The 25,111-nt window shown below is 43.6% G+C and overlaps 1 protein-coding gene across 5 annotated transcripts in view; it reads left to right on the top strand.

The window, feature by feature from the left end:
* The window catches only part of LOC142097798 (uncharacterized), a 105,926-nt gene extending 81,157 nt beyond the window's left edge, over positions 1-24,769 (top strand). For 4 of the 5 annotated variants that reach the window (XM_075180153.1, XM_075180072.1, XM_075180240.1 and 1 more), the window contains 2 exons: positions 7,949-8,356; positions 23,269-24,769. In XM_075180153.1, coding sequence (XP_075036254.1) covers positions 7,949-8,356; positions 23,269-23,507 — 647 coding nt within the window. In that variant the 3' untranslated portion in view covers positions 23,508-24,769. Of the gene's footprint in view, positions 1-1,256; positions 1,361-7,948; positions 8,357-23,268 lie in introns of those variants that run through there. The other variant, XM_075179995.1, reaches the window with a different exon arrangement.
* The last annotated feature ends 342 nt before the right edge of the window (positions 24,770-25,111 follow it).

Here is a 25,111-nt window from a genome sequence, read left to right as displayed (position 1 = left end):
TTGAATGTCACAAATAGTGTTTGGATTTTAAGAACGCTTTCGTCAATTTTCTTCCTGCATTACCTTTTTTACTAATAGAGGTCATAACAGTAGTACTACTGCCGGTACTGGTACTGTGATCCATGGTTACCAAGAGGAGTAATGCTACTTGAACAGATAGGAGCTACCTGTAGATGCTGCCACCACACCAGGGGAACGCCCAATTAGATAGGGAACGGAAGGAATGTTATCTTACAATTCTTATGATATTGCTCCACAATATACTTCTAACAAACAAGTTTTATATTTTATCAGGCGGTTGTGCTGCTCAAAGACAAGGTAACCCTGTTTACTTTTTTGGGGCATGTATCTGCTGCTGACCCTCTCACACAAACAGCCTTTTTTCAAATATAGATTTCACTGAATGACCCTTCCAAAATAGACCAGTATTGAAAAACAGAAAGATTATGATATAAGAATGTATAGCCTTGGCTTGGGGTGTGCAGCTGCTGCTGAATCTCACACTCAGTTTTTTTTTTCAAAATTCTAAAAATTTTCAATTTTATAAAAAGAAATCTGTTTTTTTAAGAATGTTATAATATTAAAAGACAAAATAAGACTTTGAACTATTCATCCAGAATGCTGCGGCTAAGCTTACCTTCTTCTTCCATCGCTCCTCTTCCGCTGCTCCTCTCCATAAATCACTGAAGCCCTGACCAACACATCTCCCCCATACATGTCTGACCTTGTCTCCAGGTGCACCTTCATCCAGCTGCTCCATTCCTCCTCTGACCAGTGCCTCTCTCCCACTCTCATTACTTCCTCTTACTCCTGCCAAGAAAACTTCTCGCGTGCTTCCCCCACCTCTACCAACCTGCAAACCTTCAAACTTGACCATCTTGTCCATCACCTTCTCTTCATTTCCAAACCATTTCCTACTGTCTCTCACCACCCCTCCCTCTAGAATGTAAGCTCTCAGGGTTAGGGTCCTCTTTACCTATTGTCTCATGTCTGTCTACTGTCTATCTCCCTCACATGTCCGGTCATGTATTTTGCTACATTCTGTGTGAGTCGCTACAAGTTTTTTTACTCCTACTGATTTATGCTTCTTACGTGTAACTGTTTTTCACATATTTGTGATTTTGCTCACTGTATTAGTTATGTCTAATATGTATTTGTACAATTGTCCGGCACTATGAAATCTCTGGTGCCCTTCCAATAATAATAATAATAATAATAATAATAAAGTGTGTTTTCAGAATGGAGGGTGTGTGGGCTTAGGGTTGACCTATCCCTTCTGAAGGGGAAATGGCACTCTGCCAACGTGTCCAATGCAGTGTGCCCACGTTTGTCCCAATATGCAGAAGGCAAATATTCAGAGGTATGTTCTATAGACCCAATTACTTGCAATACAGAAATATCATATCACTATTATTGATACAAACACAATATTGAGGGCGGAATAAATCTACATTTACTACGTTTTTTCATCTCTAGTGCAATGTTTACATTACAGTGTTCTAGACGGGTTATTGGTTAGGCTTGTGTAGAAAACACATCTATACAAACACAATACCAACAAGAGGAAGCCAAAAAACTGAACCAGGTCACCAAGACATAGATGTCGAGCAGAGAAAGCCAGCTGCCTGGCTCGGGGTCTCGGCAGGATGTGGGTTCTGTGATGTAAGGTGAACGTGGCTTCGGGTCCTGTGTGTAGAAATGACAGAGGAAATGTGCAAAATCAACATGTTGTCTTAAGTAGAACATAACAGGAATGAGCAGCTCTGCTGCCATTAACATGTCATAAGGATGGAAATTCCTCCATGTCTTTTGTTCTGGGTTTTTACTACTGGTTATAGGAAATCCAAAGGTTTTATGGAAAATTGAACAGTTGTTGGTCCATTGAAAATCATAGATCCGTTCTGCTCTAACAGACAATAACTGCAGGATACATCCAATACATATGTACCGTTAGCCTTTAAAAAATAAAATAAAAATAAAGGATTTGGAATTAAAGTAAAAGAAAAAATGACCAGCGTGGATCAGTAAATGTGTTAAATTGTTTCTTATTCTCTGTACAAGACTGGTATATGTATTATGTGTTTTTAATTGCCATATTTTTCACGTTTTTACTGATTAGTAATGGTCACTTTTTTCTTGTCTTCACACAGATATCTCTGTGGGTTTGATATCCCCCAGTTGATATAGAAGAATTTATTTGATTAGAATCAGTTGATCAGCGTCGCTGTGGTCATTCCCTTTGTGTTATACTAGATTGGGACTCTCAATAGCTCCTCTCATTGTTCCATTGAGGGTGTTTCTATAGCACTTCACGTGCTGATCCGCACTGACCAGGCCAAAGCCAACACTAAAGAGATCTGGTGATGGGACCTAAAATAAGAGCGTTCACAAATGTCCATTCTGTCACCACTACTGTAGACTTTGGCCAAACTGCTCCCAGTTGTAGAAGTCCCACTATGTGCTGCCGGCCTCCGAACCTAGTTCTATAGCAGCAACAGAGCCACTGGGCAACTATGATTGCTCTGCGGTACAGTGGCAGAGAGACAAGGGAACTATGATTGCTCTGCGGCACAGCAGCAGAGCCACAGGGTAACTATGATTGCTCTGCGGTACAGTGGCAGAGAGACAAGGGAACTATGATTGCTCTGCGGCACAGCAGCAGAGCCACAGGGTAACTATGATTGCTCTGCGGTACAGTGGCAGAGAGACAAGGGAACTATGATTTCTCCGTGGTACAGTGGCAGAGAGACAAGGGAACTATGATTTCTCCGTGGTACAGTGGCAGAGAGACAAGGGAACTATGATTGCTCTGCGGCACAGCAGCAGAGCCACAGGGTAACTATGATTGCTCTGCGGTACAGTGGCAGAGAGACAAGGGAACTATGATTTCTCCGTGGTACAGTGGCAGAGAGACAAGGGAACTATGATTGCTCTGCGGTACAGCAACAGAGCCACAGGGTAACTATGATTGCTCTATGGTACAGTGGCAGAAAGACAAGGGAACTATGATTGCTCTGCGTTACAGCAGCAGAGCCACAGGATGACTATAATTGCTCTGGGCTACATCAAACTAAGAGAAAGGAGGATGGGGCAGAAATGATCTCTATGCTCAAGATGAATATGGAAATTAGCCACTCCAAATGACGAATAGACCTCTGGGTAAAGTCATGGTAGCCCTATCAGCCAATAATACGTCAGAGTAATTCAGTAGGACAACAAATATAATTGCATATGTATTCCTGTTAACAATCGTGAACATCTTTCTTTATTCCATCAAAGTGGTAGCTTTTCTATGCAAATTTAAATAAGGAGTAAAATCTCACAAAATAATGTTTACAGGAAGCTACAGGCCCCCTCCCAGCTCTGACTGCGGCTCCTTCACAGATTGCAAGGTGGGCTGAGGGGCGAGGAGGGGATGTTGGGGGATGGGAAGTGGTGGGAAGAAAGACATTAGAGGCCCCACATTCAAATGTTCGCACAGGAAATATTGTCAAAGTGCATTTGCAGTAATTTTTCTTGCACATGGGTGGGGGGCCTGGGCGACTTATCCATTCTCGATTTACCTTTATGAATCATTTCCTTATTTATCTGCCCAAAAGTTGCAGAATCTGTGCGGATCCTCAGCCTGTGTTTTAAGAAAAAAGTTCTTTTCAGTGTTTAAAAAAATTTGAAAGTAAATAATTGAAAAGCCCCAATGCAGACGTTACCCCTCCCGAGTGACCATGAGGACTGGTGTTCCCAGAACACGGTCGCTTCCAGGTACACTCAGAGCGCATCTAAATGCGGCCATATTATAACTATATTGAGTTGCACTGAAAATAAGAAAATAAGAGCAAAAGTCTGATGTGGCCGATTTGACCTTTGTACTCTGAAGGGCGATTAGATAAATATCTCATTTCTTGACCACTTGTACAGACTTGGCAGCATATTTTGTGCCCTGGCTCCAGCAATTCATCACCACCTACAACGTCATCTATCTGTGTTTTATCTTCATCATTGATCAAATCTTTACTCCAATCATCAATACAAATCTAGGCAGTAACGTCTTCATCAGCATCATTTGCTTATTCCCTGTTACTTGATGATATACTTGTATTTGACAGTTGGTTTGGAGGAGGCAACCGCTCATTATCCTGCTACTTACACCTTAACCAAGTGGTGGGCAAGAGATGGAACTTGGACTGCCAGTGGCCCGCCAAGCCTTCACCTGCGTCCCCCAAGCCTTCACCTGTGTCCCCCAAGCCTTCACCTGCGCCCGCCAAGCCTTCACCTGCATCCCCCAAGCTTTCACCTGCGCCCCCCAAGCCTTCACCTGCATCCCCAAGCCTTCATCTGCATCCCCCAAGCCTTCACCTGCATCCCCCAAGCCTTCACCTGCATCCCCAAGCCTTCACCTGCGCCCGCCAAGCCTTCACCTGCGTCCCCCAAGCCTCCACCTGCATCCCCCAAGCCTCCACCTGCATCCCCCAAGCCTTCACCTGCATCCCCCAAGCCTTCACCTGCATCCCCAAGCCTTCATCTGCATCCCCCAAGCCTTCACCTGCATCCCCCAAGCCTTCACCTGCATCCCCAAGCCTTCACCTGCGCCCGCCAAGCCTTCACCTGCGTCCCCCAAGCCTCCACCTGCATCCCCCAAGCCTTCACCTGCATCCCCCAAGCCTTCACCTGCATCCCCAAGCCTTCATCTGCATCCCCCAAGCCTTCACCTGCATCCCCCAAGCCTTCACCTGCATCCCCAAGCCTTCATCTGCATCCCCCAAGCCTTCACCTGCATCCCCAAGCCTTCACCTGCATCCCCCAAGCCTTCACCTGCATCCCCAAGCCTTCATCTGCATCCCCCAAGCCTTCACCTGCATCCCCCAAGCCTTCACCTGCATCCCCAAGCCTTCACCTGCATCCCCCAAGCCTTCACCTGCATCCCCAAGCCTTCACCTGCGCCCCCCAAGCCTTCACCTGCGCCTCCCAAGCCTTCACCTACGTCCACCAAGCCTTCACCTGCATCCCCAAGCCTTCACTTGCGCCCGCCAAGCCTTCACCTGCGTCCCCCAAGCCTTCACCTGCATCCCCCCAAGCCTTCACCTGCATCCCCCAAGCCTTCACCTGCATCCCCCAAGCCTTCACCTGCATCCCCAATCCTTCACCTGCATCCCCAAGCCTTCACCTGCGTCCCCCAAGCCTTCACCTGCATCCCCAAGCCTTCACCTGCGTCCCCCAAGCCTTCACCTGCGCCCCCCAAGCCTTCACCTGCACCCCCCAAGCCTTCACCTGCATCCCCAATCCTTCACCTGCATCCCCAAGCCTTCACCTGCATCCCCAAGCCTTCACCTGCATCCCCAATCCTTCACCTGCATCCCCAAGCCTTCACCTGCGCCCCCCAAGCCTTCACCTGCGTCCCCCAAGCCTTCACCTGCGCCCCCCAAGCCTTCACCTGCACCCCCCAAGCCTTCACCTGCATCCCCAAGCCTTCACCTGCGTCCCCCAAGCCTTCACCTGCGTCCCCCAAGCCTTCACCTGCATCCCCCCAAGCCTTCACCTGCATCCCCAAGCCTTCACCTGCATCCCCCAAGCCTTCACCTGCATCCCCAAGCCTTCACCTGCGCCCCCCAAGCCTTCACCTGCATCCCCAAGCCTTCACCTGCATCCCCAAGCCTTCACCTGCGCCCCCCAAGCCTTCACCTGCGCCCCCCAAGCCTTCAACTACGTCCACCAAGCCTTCAACTACGTCCACCAAGCCTTCACCTGCATCCCCAAGCCTTCACCTGCATCCCCAAGCCTTCACCTGCACCCGCCAAGCCTTCACCTGCGTCCCCCAAGCCTTCACCTGCATCCCCCCAAGCCTTCACCTGCATCCCCAAGCCTTCACCTGCATCCCCCAAGCCTTCACCTGCGCCCCCCAAGCCTTCACCTGCGCCCCCCAAAGCCTTCACCTACGTCCACCAAGCCTTCACCTGCATCCCCAAGCCTTCACCTGCGCCCCCCAAGCCTTCACCTGCGTCCACCAAGCCTTCACCTGCGCCCGCCAAGCCTTCACCTGCATCCCCAAGCCTTCACCTGCATCCCTAAGCCTTCACCTGCGCCCCCCAAGCCTTCACCTGCGCCCCCCAAGCCTTCACCTGCATCCACCAAGCCTTCACCTGCATCCACCCAGTTGGCAGCTCCCGGTCTTATTCTCTGACTTGTTCACAATAATACGTAAAGTGTTTAATATGTGACACGCAGATATATAAATAGAATGGAGCGCAGAATGTGTAGAACTTGGTACCACACACCTGATATTGTAGGGTTACAGAGATAGATCTTTACCCTCAGCTCATACAGGAACCAGACTTAGATTTAGAAATCACAAGTTAATTCTCTAATATAAGAATGACTCAATAATGTGGGAACTGTTCGGTTATTGTAGTCATTGGTAATTTATGACACCACACATTGAAATCTTTTATTAAACACAATTTATAATGAAACTGGGAATGTTCTCATGTAATCTTAACGAGTTAGTAAGATTTACCTTACATTACATTACACTGATTAAAACCTTTTATTACACTGCAAAAAGATTGGGAAATACTGTAATCTCATGTAACCATTGAACTAATGCCGTGATCCTAATGTAATAAATAAACCCTGAATCATACATCATACTGGGTCATTTTTTTTGGTACAAGAAGGGCAAAAGCAACGTTATATTCCAGAAATATTTGAATAAACAATTGGACTCACATAAAATAAAAGATAATTTTCTTAAACATTTGGGGGATACAAGTACTGATCCGTCACTTCGTTTAAATTTATATTTTGCAAATCATATGTTTGTCACCTTTACTCTTTCTTTATAAGCCTGCGAGCGGCCTTCTCACCTCTTTGTCTGTTTTACCCAGTTTGTTTATTAGTTTACTATGTTTGTCCCCAATTGTAAAGCGCTACGGAATATGTTGGCGCTATATAAATAAATGATGATAGTAATGATAATTATACACAACACTATATTTTAATTAATCACCAGTTTGATATGTCACACAAAAAATATATTGGGGATTTGTGGGATATAGATTATTGATGTTTTAACAAATAATAACAAGATTTGGAATTCTGAGTTAAAGTTATGCTGGAGTCCGAGTGCCGCCATATCTGACTCCTGGTCTTCCTGTTTCTGTAACGTGCAATATGTATTGGGGAGAGCAACCCCTGTGTAATATAAGCTGTAGATATGAGGATAATACAATGATAAACGGGGTAATTATTGTGGGGTAGGATTCCTATACTGCAGTATATTAGATATAGGACTTACAATTATCTTGGTAGAGACATAAACTTCACTGATACTCTAGTAGAAGCAATTGATCATCGGTGGCTCAGAGATTTCCACGGTACATGACGCTTAGGTGCTAAGTCCAAACTCTTTCATTAAATTGCATGTTTCTGTTCTTCCCTTAAACTAGAGCTTGATGTAAACGTATTTTTGCCCAATTAAGTCATGAGAGTGAGGGGAATTTTATTTGTATGTAAAACAAGGAGCACACTCTTTTCTATGAATCTTACTTCTCAAAATTAAACCTCACATTGGCTCTGCTTTAAAAACCTAAATAGGAGCAGCTGCCCCGTTCTTAGCAAGAAAGCTCCTAGTCCAATCCTTTCCATCGACCGGTTCAAAATACTGCTCCTTCCACATGCTGCCTTATGGTTCAGAGATCAATGCACTTTGATGAAACCATAGACGAGAGCAAATCAAGAAATATTTTGCACCGCACCTCGGCTGTTTTGTAAAGAGTGTAAAGATCACATTAAAGTCCAAGCTCCTTCCACTTCACAACCATCGCTGTCATTAGATTAAACATTATTAGAGTAACAAGAGATGGTTGTTTGAAGTTTTCTGTCCATTCTCGGCAAGTTATGAAGTGCTTGAATCTCTATATGTTGCTCAGATGACAAAAATATTGTCTGTTTCCAGGTTCAGTTGGAGCTCTGACCATTTTTGCTGTTCAATCACAAGTGACCGGACTTGAAAATGGCTCCACCATGCTGGATGTGTCCTACCAAACCAACAAAGAAATCCAGTGGCTTCAGATTAGGTGGGAGCTCGTCAGCCAACCGATCCCCGTCCAGTTGGCTATTTGTACCATACAAGCCCAGGATTCATCCAACCAAAAAAGCATCAGAATGTATCCACCGAAAGGCTTTGAGAAACGAATGAGTATTATTCCAGATAACGGGTCTCTCATAATTCAACACTTGAAGATGAATGACAGTGGAACGTACAGGGTATCGGTGCTGGACTCCAATCTCACTGTTTCCACCAGCATCAATCTCACTGTTTCCGATATCATCAATGTCACTGCTAATTATGTCACATGTGAAGGTAAGTTCTTGTTTAGACTCAAGAGTCCACTCCATTGAGTTTTGTCCTCCTCTGATTCAATGTGTTTAAGTTTTTAACAGATAAAATAAACCTGGAATATTAACTGACACCTTGTGTTACTGCCTGGAAACAAAATGTGTTGCTTTTATTTCTGAATACTTGTCTGTGTTCAACTGGAGGAAACTTCCAGTTCTTTGTGTTATACAACCAGCAACCCATGGGTAGCAAGTATTAGTACCTATTATCCCCCTCATACCGCGTTACATGTGGGCAGTTTATGCTTACAGAGCAATCTGTAGTGATCATTGAGAGAATCAGGTATATAAGCATATGGATATTAGTAGAATGCGTCCTTGAAGGTTAATAAGTCACTGTATTCCGAGTGGACTACTATCCCCAAGGGGGGCTGTTGTTTCTTCAGGTAAATAATCTGTAATAAAAGAACATATTTGAGACACCCAAATGGTGAAAAACCTCAAAATAGTGGGCTCAAAATCAGTAGATAATGTGCGTACCGGACATATAAAGCTTATCCGTGGCACTCATTGGTCGACAGACGTCAATGTAAACTAGTTCTCTGAAATATACCGGGTTTCAATGGAAGTTGGTTCTCTGCAACACACTGTATTATATGCAGAAACCAGCTGAAAGTCTAATACATAGTCTAATAGTCTAATACATAGTGGACAATCTTTAGGAAGAAATAAAAGTAAAACACTTACTAGATAAAACTATTTTGAAAGCTTATCTGGGAGTCCTGTGCTCCTCTCCCTCTGGGCTGAGGACATTCAGTGTCTTCCACCTTTAGAGAAGTCGATCCCAAATCCAAGTTGGAAGCAGCCGGACGTCTCTGAGTTGTCCGTCCAGTGATAGTTCAGGAAAACCACCAACTCATTTCCACGTATTACAATTCTCAGTATATAAATATAAAATTAATATGAATTAGACTTGTCTAGGAGCTACCCTAGCTGGTGGTGTGTACACTGCTTGGTCACCTCACCATATACAGACTGCCATAGACAGAGTTTAAACACTCTGGGTCCTAAATAAAGCCAAAGACTCAATTTTAAACCTTAACTGGGATTTAATCAGGCCCCACACTAAGGGGACGAATAATCGATTCCTTCTAATAGACAACATTTGCCACACATTAAATGCAGCCGCCAGTTCTTCATTGCTGGTAATTAACTTATTAGTGATGAAAAAAAATCATTAGGATTCCTCTGCTGTCAAACGTAACAATTAGTTTCTCCTGACCTTTCAATAGTAATATTACAGTAACCGCTCTGTTCAAATAACCTCAGGAACTATCGCTTGTAGTTTGGGACATAAATAGAAATAATATCACACATTAAAAATCTTTGTTCTACCGCTTAGATTTTCACACATGTGGGTGCTACATTGTTACTTTATAAAGATGGAGCTTTATAAAGTAAACATTATAAACATTATACTTGAATGTAAGATCCAAATTTTTGGAGCCTTTCCAATTTGAAAAGTGGTTACAATGATCTCTGGTCCTTTCCTGCATTCCAGTAAGTGTCAGACCTGCCCGTATAATAATAATAATAATAATAATAATAATAATAATAATAATAATAATAATAATATAATAACATGATACTTATTACATAACCTGCCTGATGTCTCCTCTTTTTGTACAAGACGGAAGCAGTATGGGTTATTGGTAAAAAAAACAAAAGGGTAGAGACTTCAAGCGCTCTTAGTGTTGCAACATAGATAAAGGAATGGAAGATAAAACAGTAATACTTATATACGTTGAAGGTCAGATTCCTCTCAGATGAAATTCATTCTCCATAGGGAATCCTATAAAAAAACAAATGATAAATTGACAACATAGCATAATACTGTTTGGTATAAAAATATAGTAATTAGTAAACAATAAACAAGAAAGACAGAACTGATGTCCACAGGTCTAACCAACGCGTTTCAACCTATGTGGTCTTTCTCAAGGATCCTTGAGAAAGACCACATAGGTTGAAAGGCATTGGATATTTTAGACTTGTGGACTTGATTCTGTGATACAGGAGCTGGACTATCAAGATATCCTACCAAGAGGGGAAATCACTGCAATAATTCCTAGGACTTGCTATGATTTATACCATGCCTAACATCTCTGCCATCAGGTAGCAATAAATCCACATCCTGTATTCAGGAAGTCCTTTATATGTTTTGTTTTTATTGAATTTTTATATTTGTATTAAAGAATATTTTTTATCAAGTACATTTGGATACTTCACGTTCCTTCTTGATATCATTATGATAAAGGAATATTTCTATTATGCCTTCAATTCATAACATCTTGTAAGTACACATCTGAAAGGGGAGAGAGACAAGAAACATTAACTACTGTGTAGAAGACGTCTCTCTTGAAAATTATCTGAATGTTGGTGCCTTGAAGTGTACCCCCATTATCATTATTATAGGTGTATCCCCAAATAGGGGTTGGAAAAGAACTCACTCCAAAGGATTTTGAGGAACATCAGTTCTGTCTTTATTGTTTATTGTTTACTATTTACTGTATTTTTATACCAAACAGTATTATGCTATGTTGTCCCTTTATCAGTTGTTTTTTATATGATTCCCTATGGAGAATGAATTTCATCTGAGAGGAATCTGACCTTCAACGAATATAAGTATTACTGTTTTATCTTCCATTCCTTTATCTATGTTGCAACACTAAGAGCGCTTGAAGTCTCTACCCTTTCTTTTACCATATTTTCTATAGGAAGTGTATATCTTGTTTAGATCAGTAAAGCTGCATTTAGAGGAATCGCAGACAAATCTCAGGGACTCTTTTTGAAATTTATCAGTATGGGTTATTGCTATGTGATTTGCAGTAAATGATATCAGAAATTGTAAGAAAATGAGTGTCCACTCTCCCCGCACCCTCCGTACAGGAACCCATCCAAGGCACAATGGAGCTCCAAAAATATACTAGTAGGTTAATTGGCTGCTATCAAAAATTGACCCATGTGTGTGTGTGTGTGTGTGTGTGTGTGTGTGTGTGTGTGTGTGTGTGTGTGTCTGTCTGTGTGTGTGTGTGTGTGTCTGTGTATGTATGTGTGTGTGTGTCTGTGTGTATTTGTGTGTGTGTATTATTATTATTAATTTTTATTTATAGGGCGCCACTAGGTAACCATAGCGCCGTACAGGGACAAACAAAATTACAATACGAGGTGAGACAGCACAGACAAGTAAACAATAATCACAGTAACTCAGTGAGCTCAGGGCACAGCTAGAGAGGTGGGGGAGGGAAGAGGGGTAGGTCCGCCAACAGCAGCACCTAGGAAGCAGGGCACGGTGTGTGTGTGTGTGTGTCTGTGCGTGTATGTGTCTGTGTCTTGTGTCTGTGTGTATATTAGGGAATTTAGACTGTAAGCTCCAATGGGGCTGGGACTGATGTGAATGGGTTCTCTGTACAGCCAGGGCCGGTGCTAGGGTCCACGGCGCCCTAGGCATTTTTAAAAAATCGCCGCTCCCCCCGCCCGCAAAAATTGCCGCCCTCCTCCCTCCTCTCCTTGCCTTGTCTCACCAACGCCGCCTCTCTGCTCCATCTCCTCCCCTCCACTCACTGACACTAGTAAGTGGAGGGGAGGAGACGGAGCAGAGATGCGGCGGTGGTGACAAAATAGCCTCTTCCCCCCCTCCCCGTGCATCTGATGCTGTGCGGCGGCCGTGACAGATATGGTCAGCGGTCGCCGCACAGTTTTAAAGTATTTTAGAATTCTGTGGCGCCCTCCAGGCGCCCTCCAGAGCCCGGCGCCCTAGGCAAGTGCCTAACCTTGCCTAATGGGAGCGCCGGGCCTGTGTACAGCGCTGCGGAATTAGTGGCGCTATATAAATAAATGACGATGATGATGATGATGATGATGATGAGCTTGTGTAGAGATTGATGCATTAGCATTGGATGATGTGTCCAGCTGTACAGCAGGAGCACATGCTGCAGGTGTACATCAGGTGTACATCACACATACCTGTAGCAAACAATGTAAAGTGCTGATGTTTTAGAAAGTAAACAGCTGAAAATAAAGACCCTATTCCTTACATTATGTTGTTTATTACAATATAACTGTGAATATGTCTTGTGTCCTGAGTCTGCACCATTAATATCTAACACTAATCAGACTGTTTGCTTCTATAAATAATAATTCACTCAGTTTATTAGGCTAAATAATTGGCTATTTGAGCAATAAACCAGTGAGACAGAATCACACTCGGAAGGTGTAATTACCACAATGAGGTCACATTCGTCTCTCTCTGATTATTCTCTATATTATTCTATACATGATCTCATTATACGTATATATATATATACAAGTTAACCCGTGCATGATACTCATGCATTCTAGTCAAATCAAGCTACTTAAGGTGTTAAAAAGGTTCTTGTCATGCATTTGGGCCATAGCCCAGGCCTCAACCACCAACCACTCCCCACTGTCACCCCCGGCAACCACCAACCACTCCCCACTGTCGCCCCCAGCAACCACCAACCACTCCCCACTGTCACCCCCAGCAACCACCAACCACTCCCCACTGTCACCCCCGGCAACCACCAACCACTCCCAACTGTCACTTCTCCTTCAAGAAATATATATATATTTGTTTTAAATCTTTATAAACACTTTTAACAATTAACAAATTAAATTAACAAATTAAAAACATCTTAGTATACCAAATTTCAGCCCTTTCTGATTTTTTTTTTCCACACACACTAAGAATTTAGTAGGTCAGTGTATAACTCCGCCCAGCAGGTGGCGCTGCAGCTTGGTTTTATTTTTTCCACACACACACAAACACACACACACAGACAGACTAACACACGCCACTAGACATTTATATTATAGATATATATCAAAGAAAGATCATACATATTCCCTGTAAATGACGTTTCCAGAAGATATAAATAGGGTGAGGGGACAGGTGATCAGGACATCAATCCAGATGGGATCTATTGTTTGGACAATAAATCTAGTGATTCATAATTATTATTATTATTGATCTTTATTTATAAGACGCCACAAAATTTTCTCAGCTCCGTACAGAAACCAGACAGTGGACCATACAGGGTAAAACAGTACAGAACAGTGAACAAAAATACCAGTACTTCAATAGCTCCAAACATAGCTGTATAGTGGAGTTGGAGGAGAAGAAAAGGTAGATAGACAGGCTCATAAGAGCTTACATCCTAAAGGTAGGGAAACAGATGGGAGGCACAATGGGGAGTCAGAGAAGAGAGGAGTGAGTAGTGGGACAGGGGATGAGAGGGAGGAGATCAGGAGTGAGGGTGGTAGGCTTTGAGGAACAGGTGAGTTTTGAGTGCCTGTTTGAAGGTGCACAAATTAGGGGACAGTCGGATGGAGCGTGGGAGGTCGTTCCAGTGGATGGGGGCAGCCCAGGAGAAATCTTGGATTCTGGAGTGGGATGAGGAGAGTGTTGCTGTAATCAAGATGGGAGATAATGAGAGCATGGATGATGGTTTTCGTAGCATCCTGAGAAAGGAAGGGCCAGATGCGGGCGATGTTGCGGAGGTGGAAGCGACAGGATTGGGCTAGAGATTGAATGTGGGAGGCAAAGGAGAGAGAAGAGTCAAGGGTGACGCCCAGGCAGCAGAGTTGAGAAATGGAAGAGACGGTGGTGTTGTTAACAGAGACAGAGAAATCAAGATGGGATAAGGATGAGTCTGGAGGGAAAACAATGAGCTCAAAAAAAACATATTTAACATTTACAATATTGAAAACAAAGTATGGAAGACTAGGGTTGTATTAACGTTCATCTTAGATCCATATAGAAGGACGGTTTTATAATGATTGTGTGTATTATTAAATCTGAATTATAGAAAGCTGGGTGACATTGATACATAATATAAATAATATGACTACTTCTGTGTCAGACAGAGGGAGATATTCAATAAGAATATACTATGAAAATTAAAGATAAATACTAGTAAGTTAATTGTTTCAGATGTCACTAATTTGCCCTTAGGTTTTATTCCTAACTTTTCATCAAATCTGTATTCATATTACTTCTTTACTTATCACTTCTTTACTTTTAATCCAATGTTTCATTAAGGACTGTAAGGGTTTAAATAGGAATTCTAACTGATATTAATAAAGATGAATGTTATCACTATATGTCAGTGTGGATTGTACGTATGAACGGCTCCACATCATCGTGGCTGTGGTACGACTGTGAGACATGGTAACATTGTATTTGTACTCTATGCTCATTGGTGTTATAGTTGTGTTGCTTTCCGTTGCACTTTTTTGAACAATACATAAAATTCCATCTTTTGCAGTTGCAGCATATTAGTGCACCGGGCAGCCGACACTGGGCAGCCCACACCGGGAAGCCCACCCCGGCCAGCCCACGCCGGCCAGCCCACACCGGGAAGCCCACACCGGGCAGCCCACACTGGGAAGCCCACACCGGGAAGCCCACCCTGAGCAGCCCAAACCGGGCAACCAACACTGGGAAGCCCACATCGGGAAGCCTAAACTGGGAAGCCCACACTGGGCAGCACACACCAAGCAGCCCACACCGGGAAGCCCACACCGGGAAACCCACCCCGGGCAGCCCAAACCGGGCAACCCACTCTGGAAAGCCCACTCTAGAAAGCCCACACTGGAAGCTCACACCGGGAAGCCCACATTGGGCAGCCCACACGGGGAAGTCCACACTGGAAAGCCCACGCTGTGAAGCCCACACCAGGAAGCCCACACCGGGCAGTACACACCAGGAAGCACATCCCGGGCAGCCCACACCGGGCAGCCCACACCGGGAAGCCCACACCGGGAAGCCCACACCGGGCAGCCCACACCGGGAAGCCTAAACTGGGAAGCCCACCCCGGGAAGCCAACACTGGGAAGCCATGAGACGGGATATTAATCCCACAGCTTTTTGGTGCAATGATCAATAGCCACAATTACTGTATCTCTTACTGCTCACGGATTGTGGATTAGTGTGAATCTGGGGGAGTAGTTCACAGAGGGGAAGAAAAATACATTATAGTACCTCTTTTCTGGCTTATAGAAATACAGAAGCATTTGGCCACTTTAAATATAAGCATTGTCTTTTGTAACATTGTTTACAGAGCACTAACCTATGGCTATAAGAAATGAGCAAGAAAACGCTGTTTTCATGGTAGTGTCCATTATAATATGACGTGTGGTACTATGAGTAATATTACTATTTGATAATTATTCTGCTGCCTACATAACAGTTGACAAAATTAGTTAGTTTATATGAGACAGTGCAAAAAACTGTTGAAATAATTCTCTTCAATCTAATTAATTATTATCAATATAATTTACATAGTTCCAGTGCACTCTTCAGACATTCTATAGTACAATATGAGTTTGATACATGATCGTAAGCTCCATATACACATATAAGTCCAGCCAGATTGTCATAGGAAAGTGTTTAGTGGGCTGTATGACCCAGTCACACAGCAATGTGCGTTTGGGGGTTAATGGTTTGTTTATGTATAGAGGTAAGTTGATTAAAGGGGTGTAGAGGGTGGTAGACCGTCCTAGAGGGGGTAAGTTGCTCTGTTTGATTAGTTGCCTGAAGAGGTGTTTTTTCAGGGAACACCTGAAGGTTTGGAAAATCTTGTTGTACAAAGGAGAAATGTCCTGTAACTGAGAATGGGAGCAAGTACAGAGTAATGATGAGAGGCACAGATGTTGGGAAAAGATGAGGGGTCAAATTGGGAGATATTTCAAAGAGATTATGTTGGTGCTGTTTTGCTATCAGCTTTGTATGTTAACAGAAGTATTTTATATTGGATTCGGTTAAGAACAGGCCGATGGTGAAACAGAACAGTCCCTGCAGGAGATGACGAGGGCACAAATAAGGTTTTTGCAGTGTTTTGTGTGAGATATCTACAGATTCTGGAGATGTTTTTAGGTGTATATTTGTGGCACTACAAATGTCAGCATGCACATGAGCACTTGTAGTCCTGCAAGTCTGTACTTTAAATGGTGACCCCATCAGCACATGTTAAGTGTTGCCATAAATATATAAATATTGCCCCACTGGTGATAACATAGTAAGCCACTGTCATAAAATTGAAATAAAAAAAAAACACCCTTAAATATTTCTTGGCTAGAAACATCTTCTAGTAGACTGTATCTAACAAGTACATGTTATAATTCAGTGAGCGAGCATTGTGTAGGAATGAAATTAATGTTTCTTTCGCTCACCTCTATGCAGGGGCGGACTGGCCATCTGGCACTTCTGGCAAATGCCAGAAGGGCCGATGGCTTGATGGGCCGCTCTGTCCACCCGAGCAGCAGCACCTCCTGGCAGCACTTTTTTTTCCCCCACCGGGCAGCACATACGTTACCATGCGAAGGGGGCACAAACCCCTCTATGTCAGGTCTAAGATCCTCTGAAGGGGGCAGTCGCTGACTGTGCAGTCGCTGATGGCTGGCCCCTCCTCCGGGACCAGACAGCTTCACGCTCCCTGCGCTTCCAGTCCTTTTTTATTTTTTTTAACTTCCGCGCGGCCGCGCGATCGGACATCATGACGTCACGCAGCCGTCCAGGAGCCGTCGGTCTGTTGAGCGCGCAGGGGTGTTGAGGTGAGTTGGTGTGTCCGGGGATAGTGACAGGTACTGGAGGGAGGGGGGGAGGGGGATGAGTAAAAATAACTGCACGGGAGACTGTACGGGAGAAGTGATTTAAAATGTCTGCAGGGAGGGGGTGTGAGGGACAATGTCTGCAGGGGGCAGGGGGGGTGTGAGGGACAATGTCTGCAGGGGGGGGTGTGAGGGACAATGTCTGCAGGGGGCAGGGGGTGGTGTGAGGGACAATGTCTGCAGGGGGCAGGGGGTGGTGTGAGGGACAATGTCTGCAGGGGGCAGGGGATGGTGTGAGGGACAATGTCTGCAGGGGGGGTGTGAGGGACAATGTCTGCAGGGGGCGGGTGTGAGGGACAATGTCTGCAGGGGGCAGGGGGGGTGTGAGGGACAATGTCTGCAGGGGGCAGGGGGGGTGTGAGGGACAATGTCTGCAGGGGGGGTGTGAGGGACATTGTCTGCAGGGGGGGTGTGAGGGACAATGTCTGCAGGGGGATTGGGGGGGTGAGTGACAATGTCTGCAGGGGGATTGGGGGGGTGAGTGACAATGTCTGCAGGGGGAATTGGGGGTGAAAATGTCTGCATGGGGGCAATGGCTGTAGGAGGGGAAAAATAAAAAATGGCCAATGTGTGTGGGTGACAGTATATGACTGTAATGTGTGTGTGGGGACAGTATATGACTCTAATGTATGTGTGGGGGACAGTATATGATTGTAATGTATGTGTGGGGGACAGTATATGACTGTAATGTGTGTGGGGGACAGTATATGACTATAATGTGTGCTATTAAGTGAATGTGGGGCTGTTTGGGGAAAATTAGGTATATTTATTAAATGAAACTATGAATTATTTAATGCCTGAGATGGTTGTGGGAAATGGTTATTTTTATTAAATATAAATGCTATTTAATTTCTTGCTGGGGTTGTTTGGAGGGAGGGAAAGCAATTTATTTATTAAATGGGAATACTATTAATTTAATGTTGGGGCTGGTTGTAGGGAAATAGGTCTATTTATTAAATGTATATACTTTTTAATGTCAGGGCTAGTTGGAGGGAAATAGATGTATTTATCAAATGTGAATACTATCATTTTAATGTTGGGGCTGGAGTAAGGCCTAATTTTAAAACGTAGGTGTTATATTGATTTAACACCGCTGCTGGTTGGAGTTTTCTAAATTTCATGTAACCATTTTTTTTCCCAAATAGGGCCCCCAACATTCCAGGATCCAGACAAGCAGCAACTGATCTAAAGACACCAGCAGCCACAAGTGGAGACAATGACAAGACAGGTAAGAGAGACCAGGACATTCTGCCAACTGTCCTGAATTTGGTGGGTGAATGTCCCGCTTAGTCAGGATTTGGTCTGACTACAAGGACAGTTGGGAGGTATGTACTGCTTCACATTGTACTGCTTGTGAAGGCAGAACTGTGTGCACCTAATAGTAGTGCTCACAGTATTGCCTGTGTATTTGTTGAAAATGTGTCTAATAACCATATTACATCATAGTAGCCCCCCTGTCTTAAGTGCCTAGGGCCCCCTGAGCCTAAATCCAGCTCTGGTTAGCAGGAGGGAGCGGATAGCTACTCCCAGTTCCTGGATAAGACACAGCCTGCAGAGCAAGCCGAGGAGCTCTAAGTCTCATGAGATTTATTAATCTTGTGAGACTAAGAGCTTCCCTGCTCACTCTACAGGAAGTTCCCACCCTGATGGATGTCAGCAGCATCAGAAGCATAGATAAGTGCAGTGGGCTGGGGGTGTTGTAATGTGTTTCTGGGGTGGGGTGTGGTATGATTGGGAGGGCCTGATGAATGTAATGTTTTATTATAATGTATGTATCAATGCCCCACGTTGACCATGCCCTCAACATAATGTGGGTATGCCCCCGGTGGCGCCGCTGCTGTGCAGCGGCACACAATTTTGTGCTGCTCATCAACAGAGATGGGCCTGTATGCTTGAAATGCCAGGGCTGATTTTTAGTCCCAGTCCGGCCCTGCCTCTATGTCATCAACAGACTCAAATTGAACAACACGTTTAAATGTACTTAACAACACAAGATTAAATAGTGTATGCAAACAACAAATGAAGATTTATATATTTAAATATGAACAGGATTATTTGGTACAAGCACTAACAGGAGTAGCGCTGTATGCACTATATGTGGAAGTACAGTGGTATTATACCGTTACTAGATATTATACACAGCAGTAGAATCTGGCACGATGTGAGGAGCCTGTCTCCCGGGGACCCTGCTCTGCAGCCTGAGGGCTGATAGGAGCTGTCACAGGTAGAGGTAGATACAAAGCTGAGATTGTCCAGAACACCTGCTGGCTGTTTCATGTGAGACAGCTCCACAGTGCCCAGCGGGAACCCTCACACAGCGAGAGGAGCACAGGGAGAGTTCTGACACACAGAGCTGCCTTCAATCCCTGCGCACAAACCTACACATCTCTGACAAGGAATTTATAACTTTGAATGGATTAACCCATCACACCGCTTCCCTCACCGATATTCTGTCCTCTCCACTCTTAAGAGTATTACAACAAAAGTGCATTAAATTATGTGTCTGCTTAATAACTAGATAATTAACCTGCTCCTGGAATATTTTCATCCCCGGGTCTCACATAAAGAGGCTGATTGGGGGGATTAGGGACGCTGGAGGATGATGTCGTTTCAATGCTGCAGAGAAGAGAGATAGGAGAAAGCATGACACACGGGCTAGAGGAAGAAGTGTGTGAGCCGCTGGCCGTTAGAGGAGAGGAGGAGATAAAGAAACAGATCACAGGTGCTGTAAAGGATGTGACAGTGTACTATAACATAGCTAATATACTAACAGAGCGGGGGATAAAGCGCAGCCAGCAGCAGGTGGTAAATAAATTAAAGTCACTTCCAAAACAATACTCAAAAGTGCATGACCCCAACCGCAGAAAGGGTGGTGCTGCCCCTTTAAATGACCTCACCATTTTTTAGCCAATCAAAGCTCCACATGTGATGACTGACACTTATTGCCAGGGCAGACCCGGGTTCAGTATGAACGGGGTCTCTGAGCTGGGATGTTCTGTGACACTGCTTGAAGCACGCGGGAAGTTGCAGGGGCAGCAATGTGGAAGTGGTATTAGTTGCTCATTAACAGACCCAGTAACTGGATGTGGGGATCTGTTGTTTGTGTGTCGTCATTTTGTAGAAGGTTGTTAAGCAGACCTCAGACCCAGCGGTACATTTCTAAAGTGTGATTACCGATCTGCTCTCCTAGGGAGACCTCTCACCGTATGAATTAATGGGAACACCGGATCAGTCTTGAGGATTGGGGTGCGAGACACCCAAGCAGAATAATCCTCAGCACATGCTCAGTACATTCCAAGTGTCACTACGGGCCCTGATTTCGAGTTGGACTTAAGCCCGATTGCGCCATGTGAAATCCTTAGATATTGTTGTCCAGGTGTGTGGTGATAAGATATCCACCTGGGCTGTCACCGTTACCAGGTGAGACAAAACTAAACACAAACAATATAAATTACTGCTACTTCTCCTCGTACCGATCCACTTTCTCTAATCTTATGCTCAGAACTTATTCATTCATCTCGAGTCTGGTCATCACAGCTGTGCGGCACCAAGTCCATGTTTGCTGGTAGACGTAAAGAGTTTATGTAGCAGACGTGTTTTATATATATAGGTGTTGATGTACAAATGTGAAGGAAAGAGCGCAGCATCTCGAAGCTTTTCTCCATGTCCACCTCTTCTCAGCTGCTCTCCCCGGCCGTACGCAGTGCGTGTACTCAGAGGTGGTGTTGGGGCAGAGTACTGGGCACATACATAGTAATGGGATTAAGCTGTTTCCTTTTGATACGGGCTGATATAGAATTAGTAGCTGCAGCTTCCCTCACTCCTTCACAACAGGTATCATCTGGGGGTGACCCCAAATGACTCACTGACTCCCTCTGATGACAGCCTGAGAGACAAGACTAACATCAATAAGTAAGTTATAGGTTATAGAGATCATACCTTTTCGTGTCTGAGGTTTTTAGCCATAAACTTTCAAGTATAGTGAGCTCGCTCAAAATATCTGTTGGAGGAAGAGACTTGAGAAAGTGTCTAATTTTGAAAATAATGAAGTACAGGGTGTTACAAGCCGCCGCGGTGTCCATAGCTGCCACGGCTCACTCTGCACTGTACCTGGCGTCCCGTCCATCTCCTAGAGAAATGGCCGGACGCCAATGTTCAGAGCGCCGCGTCCCGGCAATACAGGGCAGCCAATTAGTAAAGTCTGCGGGCTAATTAGGGTTTATTAACTTATTTAACTAGCATCTGGGGGGCCTAATCATGTGATCCTCCTCCTTGGTCCTGATTGTCTACATTTAGTATTTAAGGCAGGGCTTAGCCTCCCTACCGGTTATAGCGTTTCCAGTCTTGTGCTCACAAGACTGGAAACGTTATAAATGGCAGGGAGGCTAAGCTCTCCCTGCCTTAAATACTAAATGTAGACAATCAGGACCCAATGTGAAAATAAATAAACTAATAAACCCTAATTAATCGTCAGACTTTACTAATTAATGCGCACGCGCCTGGCTGCAGTGTATTGCCGGGATGCGGCGCTCTGAACAGCGGGAGTGCTGACCTGTCGTTGAATTTCTTTTTGCCTGATCTACTGTTGTGACCCTTGCCTGTACCTTGGACCTTGTCTGTTGCCCTGACCTTTTGGTTTGTATTCTGGACTGCCACTGACTACCCGCTCCAGTCTGGGCTAGTGTCCCCGGTTCCATTTGCGCTACGGTCATCTTTGATGAGCTTCTACTACTCTAAACTTAAGACCTGGGGCATCTGAGTACCTGTGAGCACATAAAGCTCTATGGGAAAGGCAGCTGCTAAAGGAGAATATCTCTACTCTAACTGTTCTAAAAGCTTATCCTGGTGGTCATGGGCCCTAACACAGGGGTCTATAAGTAATGTATTTTTGATGACTATCTTGTTGGGATGGCCAAATATTTTGTGTATTAAGGTTATTATTATTACCACTCTTATACTTACTACTTTCCACATCCTAAAATTGAAAGTGGTGAATCCCGGGGGAGAGATATGGATTATCCCAAACTGGGACCATAGGAGAGATTATACAAGATAATTTAATTTGGAGATTACCCAAGTTGATAAGTGAAATTTGAGAGAGGGGATAGACGTTGGATGGTCTATTATTTTTGGATGGTCACCATATAGATGCGAGAAATCTTACATGAATGAATTTAGCTTCTATATCCACCCAAGCAATAGCATTGGTGTGAAGCCAGATATAAGAGTCTTACATCCAGGAAGCCTCTTCCTCCCCTGTTCCTGGGCATTTTAAGTGTAAATAGAGAGGTTCTGGGTGGTTTATTGTTCTAGATGAATTAGAGAAATGATGATTGTAGTTCCTTAAATATTGTGTTCAGAACTGAGTTAGGCATTGTTTGAAAAAGATATAACAATTTTGGAATAAGATTAATTTTGATTGCTATTATTCTCCCCAGCCACGATATGATATATTTTTTCATATAACAAAATCAGTTAGTAATTAAGCGAGGAAAATTCTCCTGATAGAGGTATTCATAAGAAGAGATTATAAATATACTTCATGATCTGGTGCAAATACAACTGAGTTTTCATCATCATTTATTTATATAGCGCCACCAATTCTGTACCGAGAATATTTGTCATTGGAGATTACAGTCTAAATTCCCTGACACACACAATAGTGTTCTTTTTGTCAGCAGCCAATTAACCTATTGGTACGTTTTTGGATAGTGGAAAGAAACTGGTGCACACGGAGGACACCCACGCAAACACGGGGAGAACATATAAACTACACACAGATAAGATCATGGTCGGGAATCGAACTCATGACCCCAGTGCTGTGAGGCAGAAGTGCTAACCACTGAGCCACCAAGTAGCGAGGCTGGAGGAATATATATCACTCTAGGATTATATCACAGGCCATATATATTGGAGAACATCCATCAAGATCATGATGATGTTTATCCTTCACATCTCAATCTGCTCATTAAATTAAATCCATCTCCTTATTTTTGAAATTTCCTTTTCAATCTTCAAGATACCCTTTAAGTCCACATGGTGGGAGTCCCACTTTTATTTGTTATATATATCCTATTTAACAGGGGGGTAACTCAGAACTGGAGAAGAGGGTGGGCTTAGTAGATAAGCCTATCACAGACCACTCACATGGGGCAAACTGGCAGGGGCACCCACGGATTTGTGTACATGGGTCATACTGGCAGGGACACCCACCGATTTGTGTATTTCATGATCTGTCTCTTATTGCAGGACCTGAGATTGAGCATGTGGAGATCCAGGAGACACAACCAGTAGTAGAAGGTCACTGCATTTGTCCGAGTTACAACAGCACAATGGATGTGGCCACCTCAGCCTGGATTTTCTTTAGCAGCCGCCTCTCCTCCACCTTCATCATTCTTCTCGTACTATTTAGGCTTCTGGTAAAGAACAAGAAACCACAGAGACACAGGAAGCTGAAGATGTTATCGACCAATAGATACTGCAAGTGATAGGTTACACACAGTGCTGGATTTGGTGCGATGTGTCACCTAGATATGAAATAACAATGAAACGAAGATCAGCAAGATACAAATAGCTCCTATGTACAACACTGTGGGTCATACTCGCAGCGGTAGCTTCGGAGCAGATGTCGTTTTCTCATTTTAGATGGACTGAATGTTAATTAAATGAGGACTATGGGAGGACTGCAATCAGAATAAACCTTTGTATAATAATTTTCTATATAGTCCAGTGCACTGCATTCAACGGGATCTAAGAGGCCTGAAAAGTACCATCTTTATGTACTATATGTGAACAGAATGTAAAAGGGAACACAATGCAGGTACAAGCTACTAAATCGTTACAGCCCATTTTTTTATTTTTTTTTACAGTTTTGTCAGTTATACTTTATTGCTAAGTTATGAAACCAGAGCTCAGAACAGATCACTTTCCATTAACCCCATAGTATTGGTTATAATCATTTTGTGAAAATACTGTACAGGTAAAAATATTCAACCACTTCTCAAAGTAGCTAAAAAAAAAAAAAGTGTATGAAAATCAAGACAACGTTGTAAACTTCCTATGGTGCGCTCTGTAAATCCCCACACATCACCAGCGGTTCTGACCCCCAAATCTCAGGATTTAATGTCCTGCGGTACAGAGGATGAAGTGTAAAGCCACGTGTCATGTGTGGCATCCTGACACCTCCCTGGTAAAACCTAATGTAATAGGCCCTCATTCCAATAGTTAAAAGAAATATAGTCCCCTATTCCTATAATTAACATGGTGATAGTCTCCCAATTACTATAATTAATCACTTCATAGTGCCCCTTGATATAAGTTATTCATTAACATTCTGGCATAAAAAATATTTTATTTTGCCGACTCTAATTGTTTCTGTGCTCTAGTTTCCCTAATATATATTTACCTGGAATCATCTTCTTCTCTTGAGGCAACGTAATCCATATAGAAACAGAAGAAGCCCATCTGTGAGAGCCTGCTCCTGATTGGCTGCCCGGATATTACGTAGATGGACTTTCAGGAGATTAACTCACTTGATGAGCAGTGACTTTCGTGTATATGTTATTTTTAAATTTCATATTGATTACGGCGGATCAATTTTTTTTTGTACAAATTAACTCTTACTGCTCTAAAATGTATGAAATGTACAAGTGCTGATATCTGTTATGTTACATTGAAGCTGAATCAGAAAAAAATAATAATAATATGAACGGAACAATAAATAAATTAATGGCTCTGTGCGTTCATTCCATGGATGTCAGAAATTGTTCTATGTATCAAAAAACAACACAAATTAATCAGCGGTCGCTGCCATATTTAAGTGGAAGTTTGTTCTTGCAATATTTATTTTTCCCAGGGTTATTGGGTTTCAAGCAATCAGGAGCAAAAAGTGTATTTTGTGATGGGATGTACACTGCTATATACACAGCACAACACAGCCACACATATCAATATGGCAGATACCAAGCAGTAAACTGAGAGATTGCAGAGAGATGTCTCTTATATGGATTTATAAGTAAATAGTGATTTGAATTTTAGGGTTTTATTCATCTTTAAATTGTTGAGTGAGGAAGTTTGTAACCACTAAGAACAT

The sequence above is a fragment of the Mixophyes fleayi genome, chromosome 1, assembly GCF_038048845.1.
Source record: "Mixophyes fleayi isolate aMixFle1 chromosome 1, aMixFle1.hap1, whole genome shotgun sequence".
NCBI classification, from domain to species: Eukaryota; Metazoa; Chordata; class Amphibia; order Anura; family Limnodynastidae; genus Mixophyes; species Mixophyes fleayi.
This window is presented reverse-complemented; position numbering and strand designations above follow the sequence as displayed.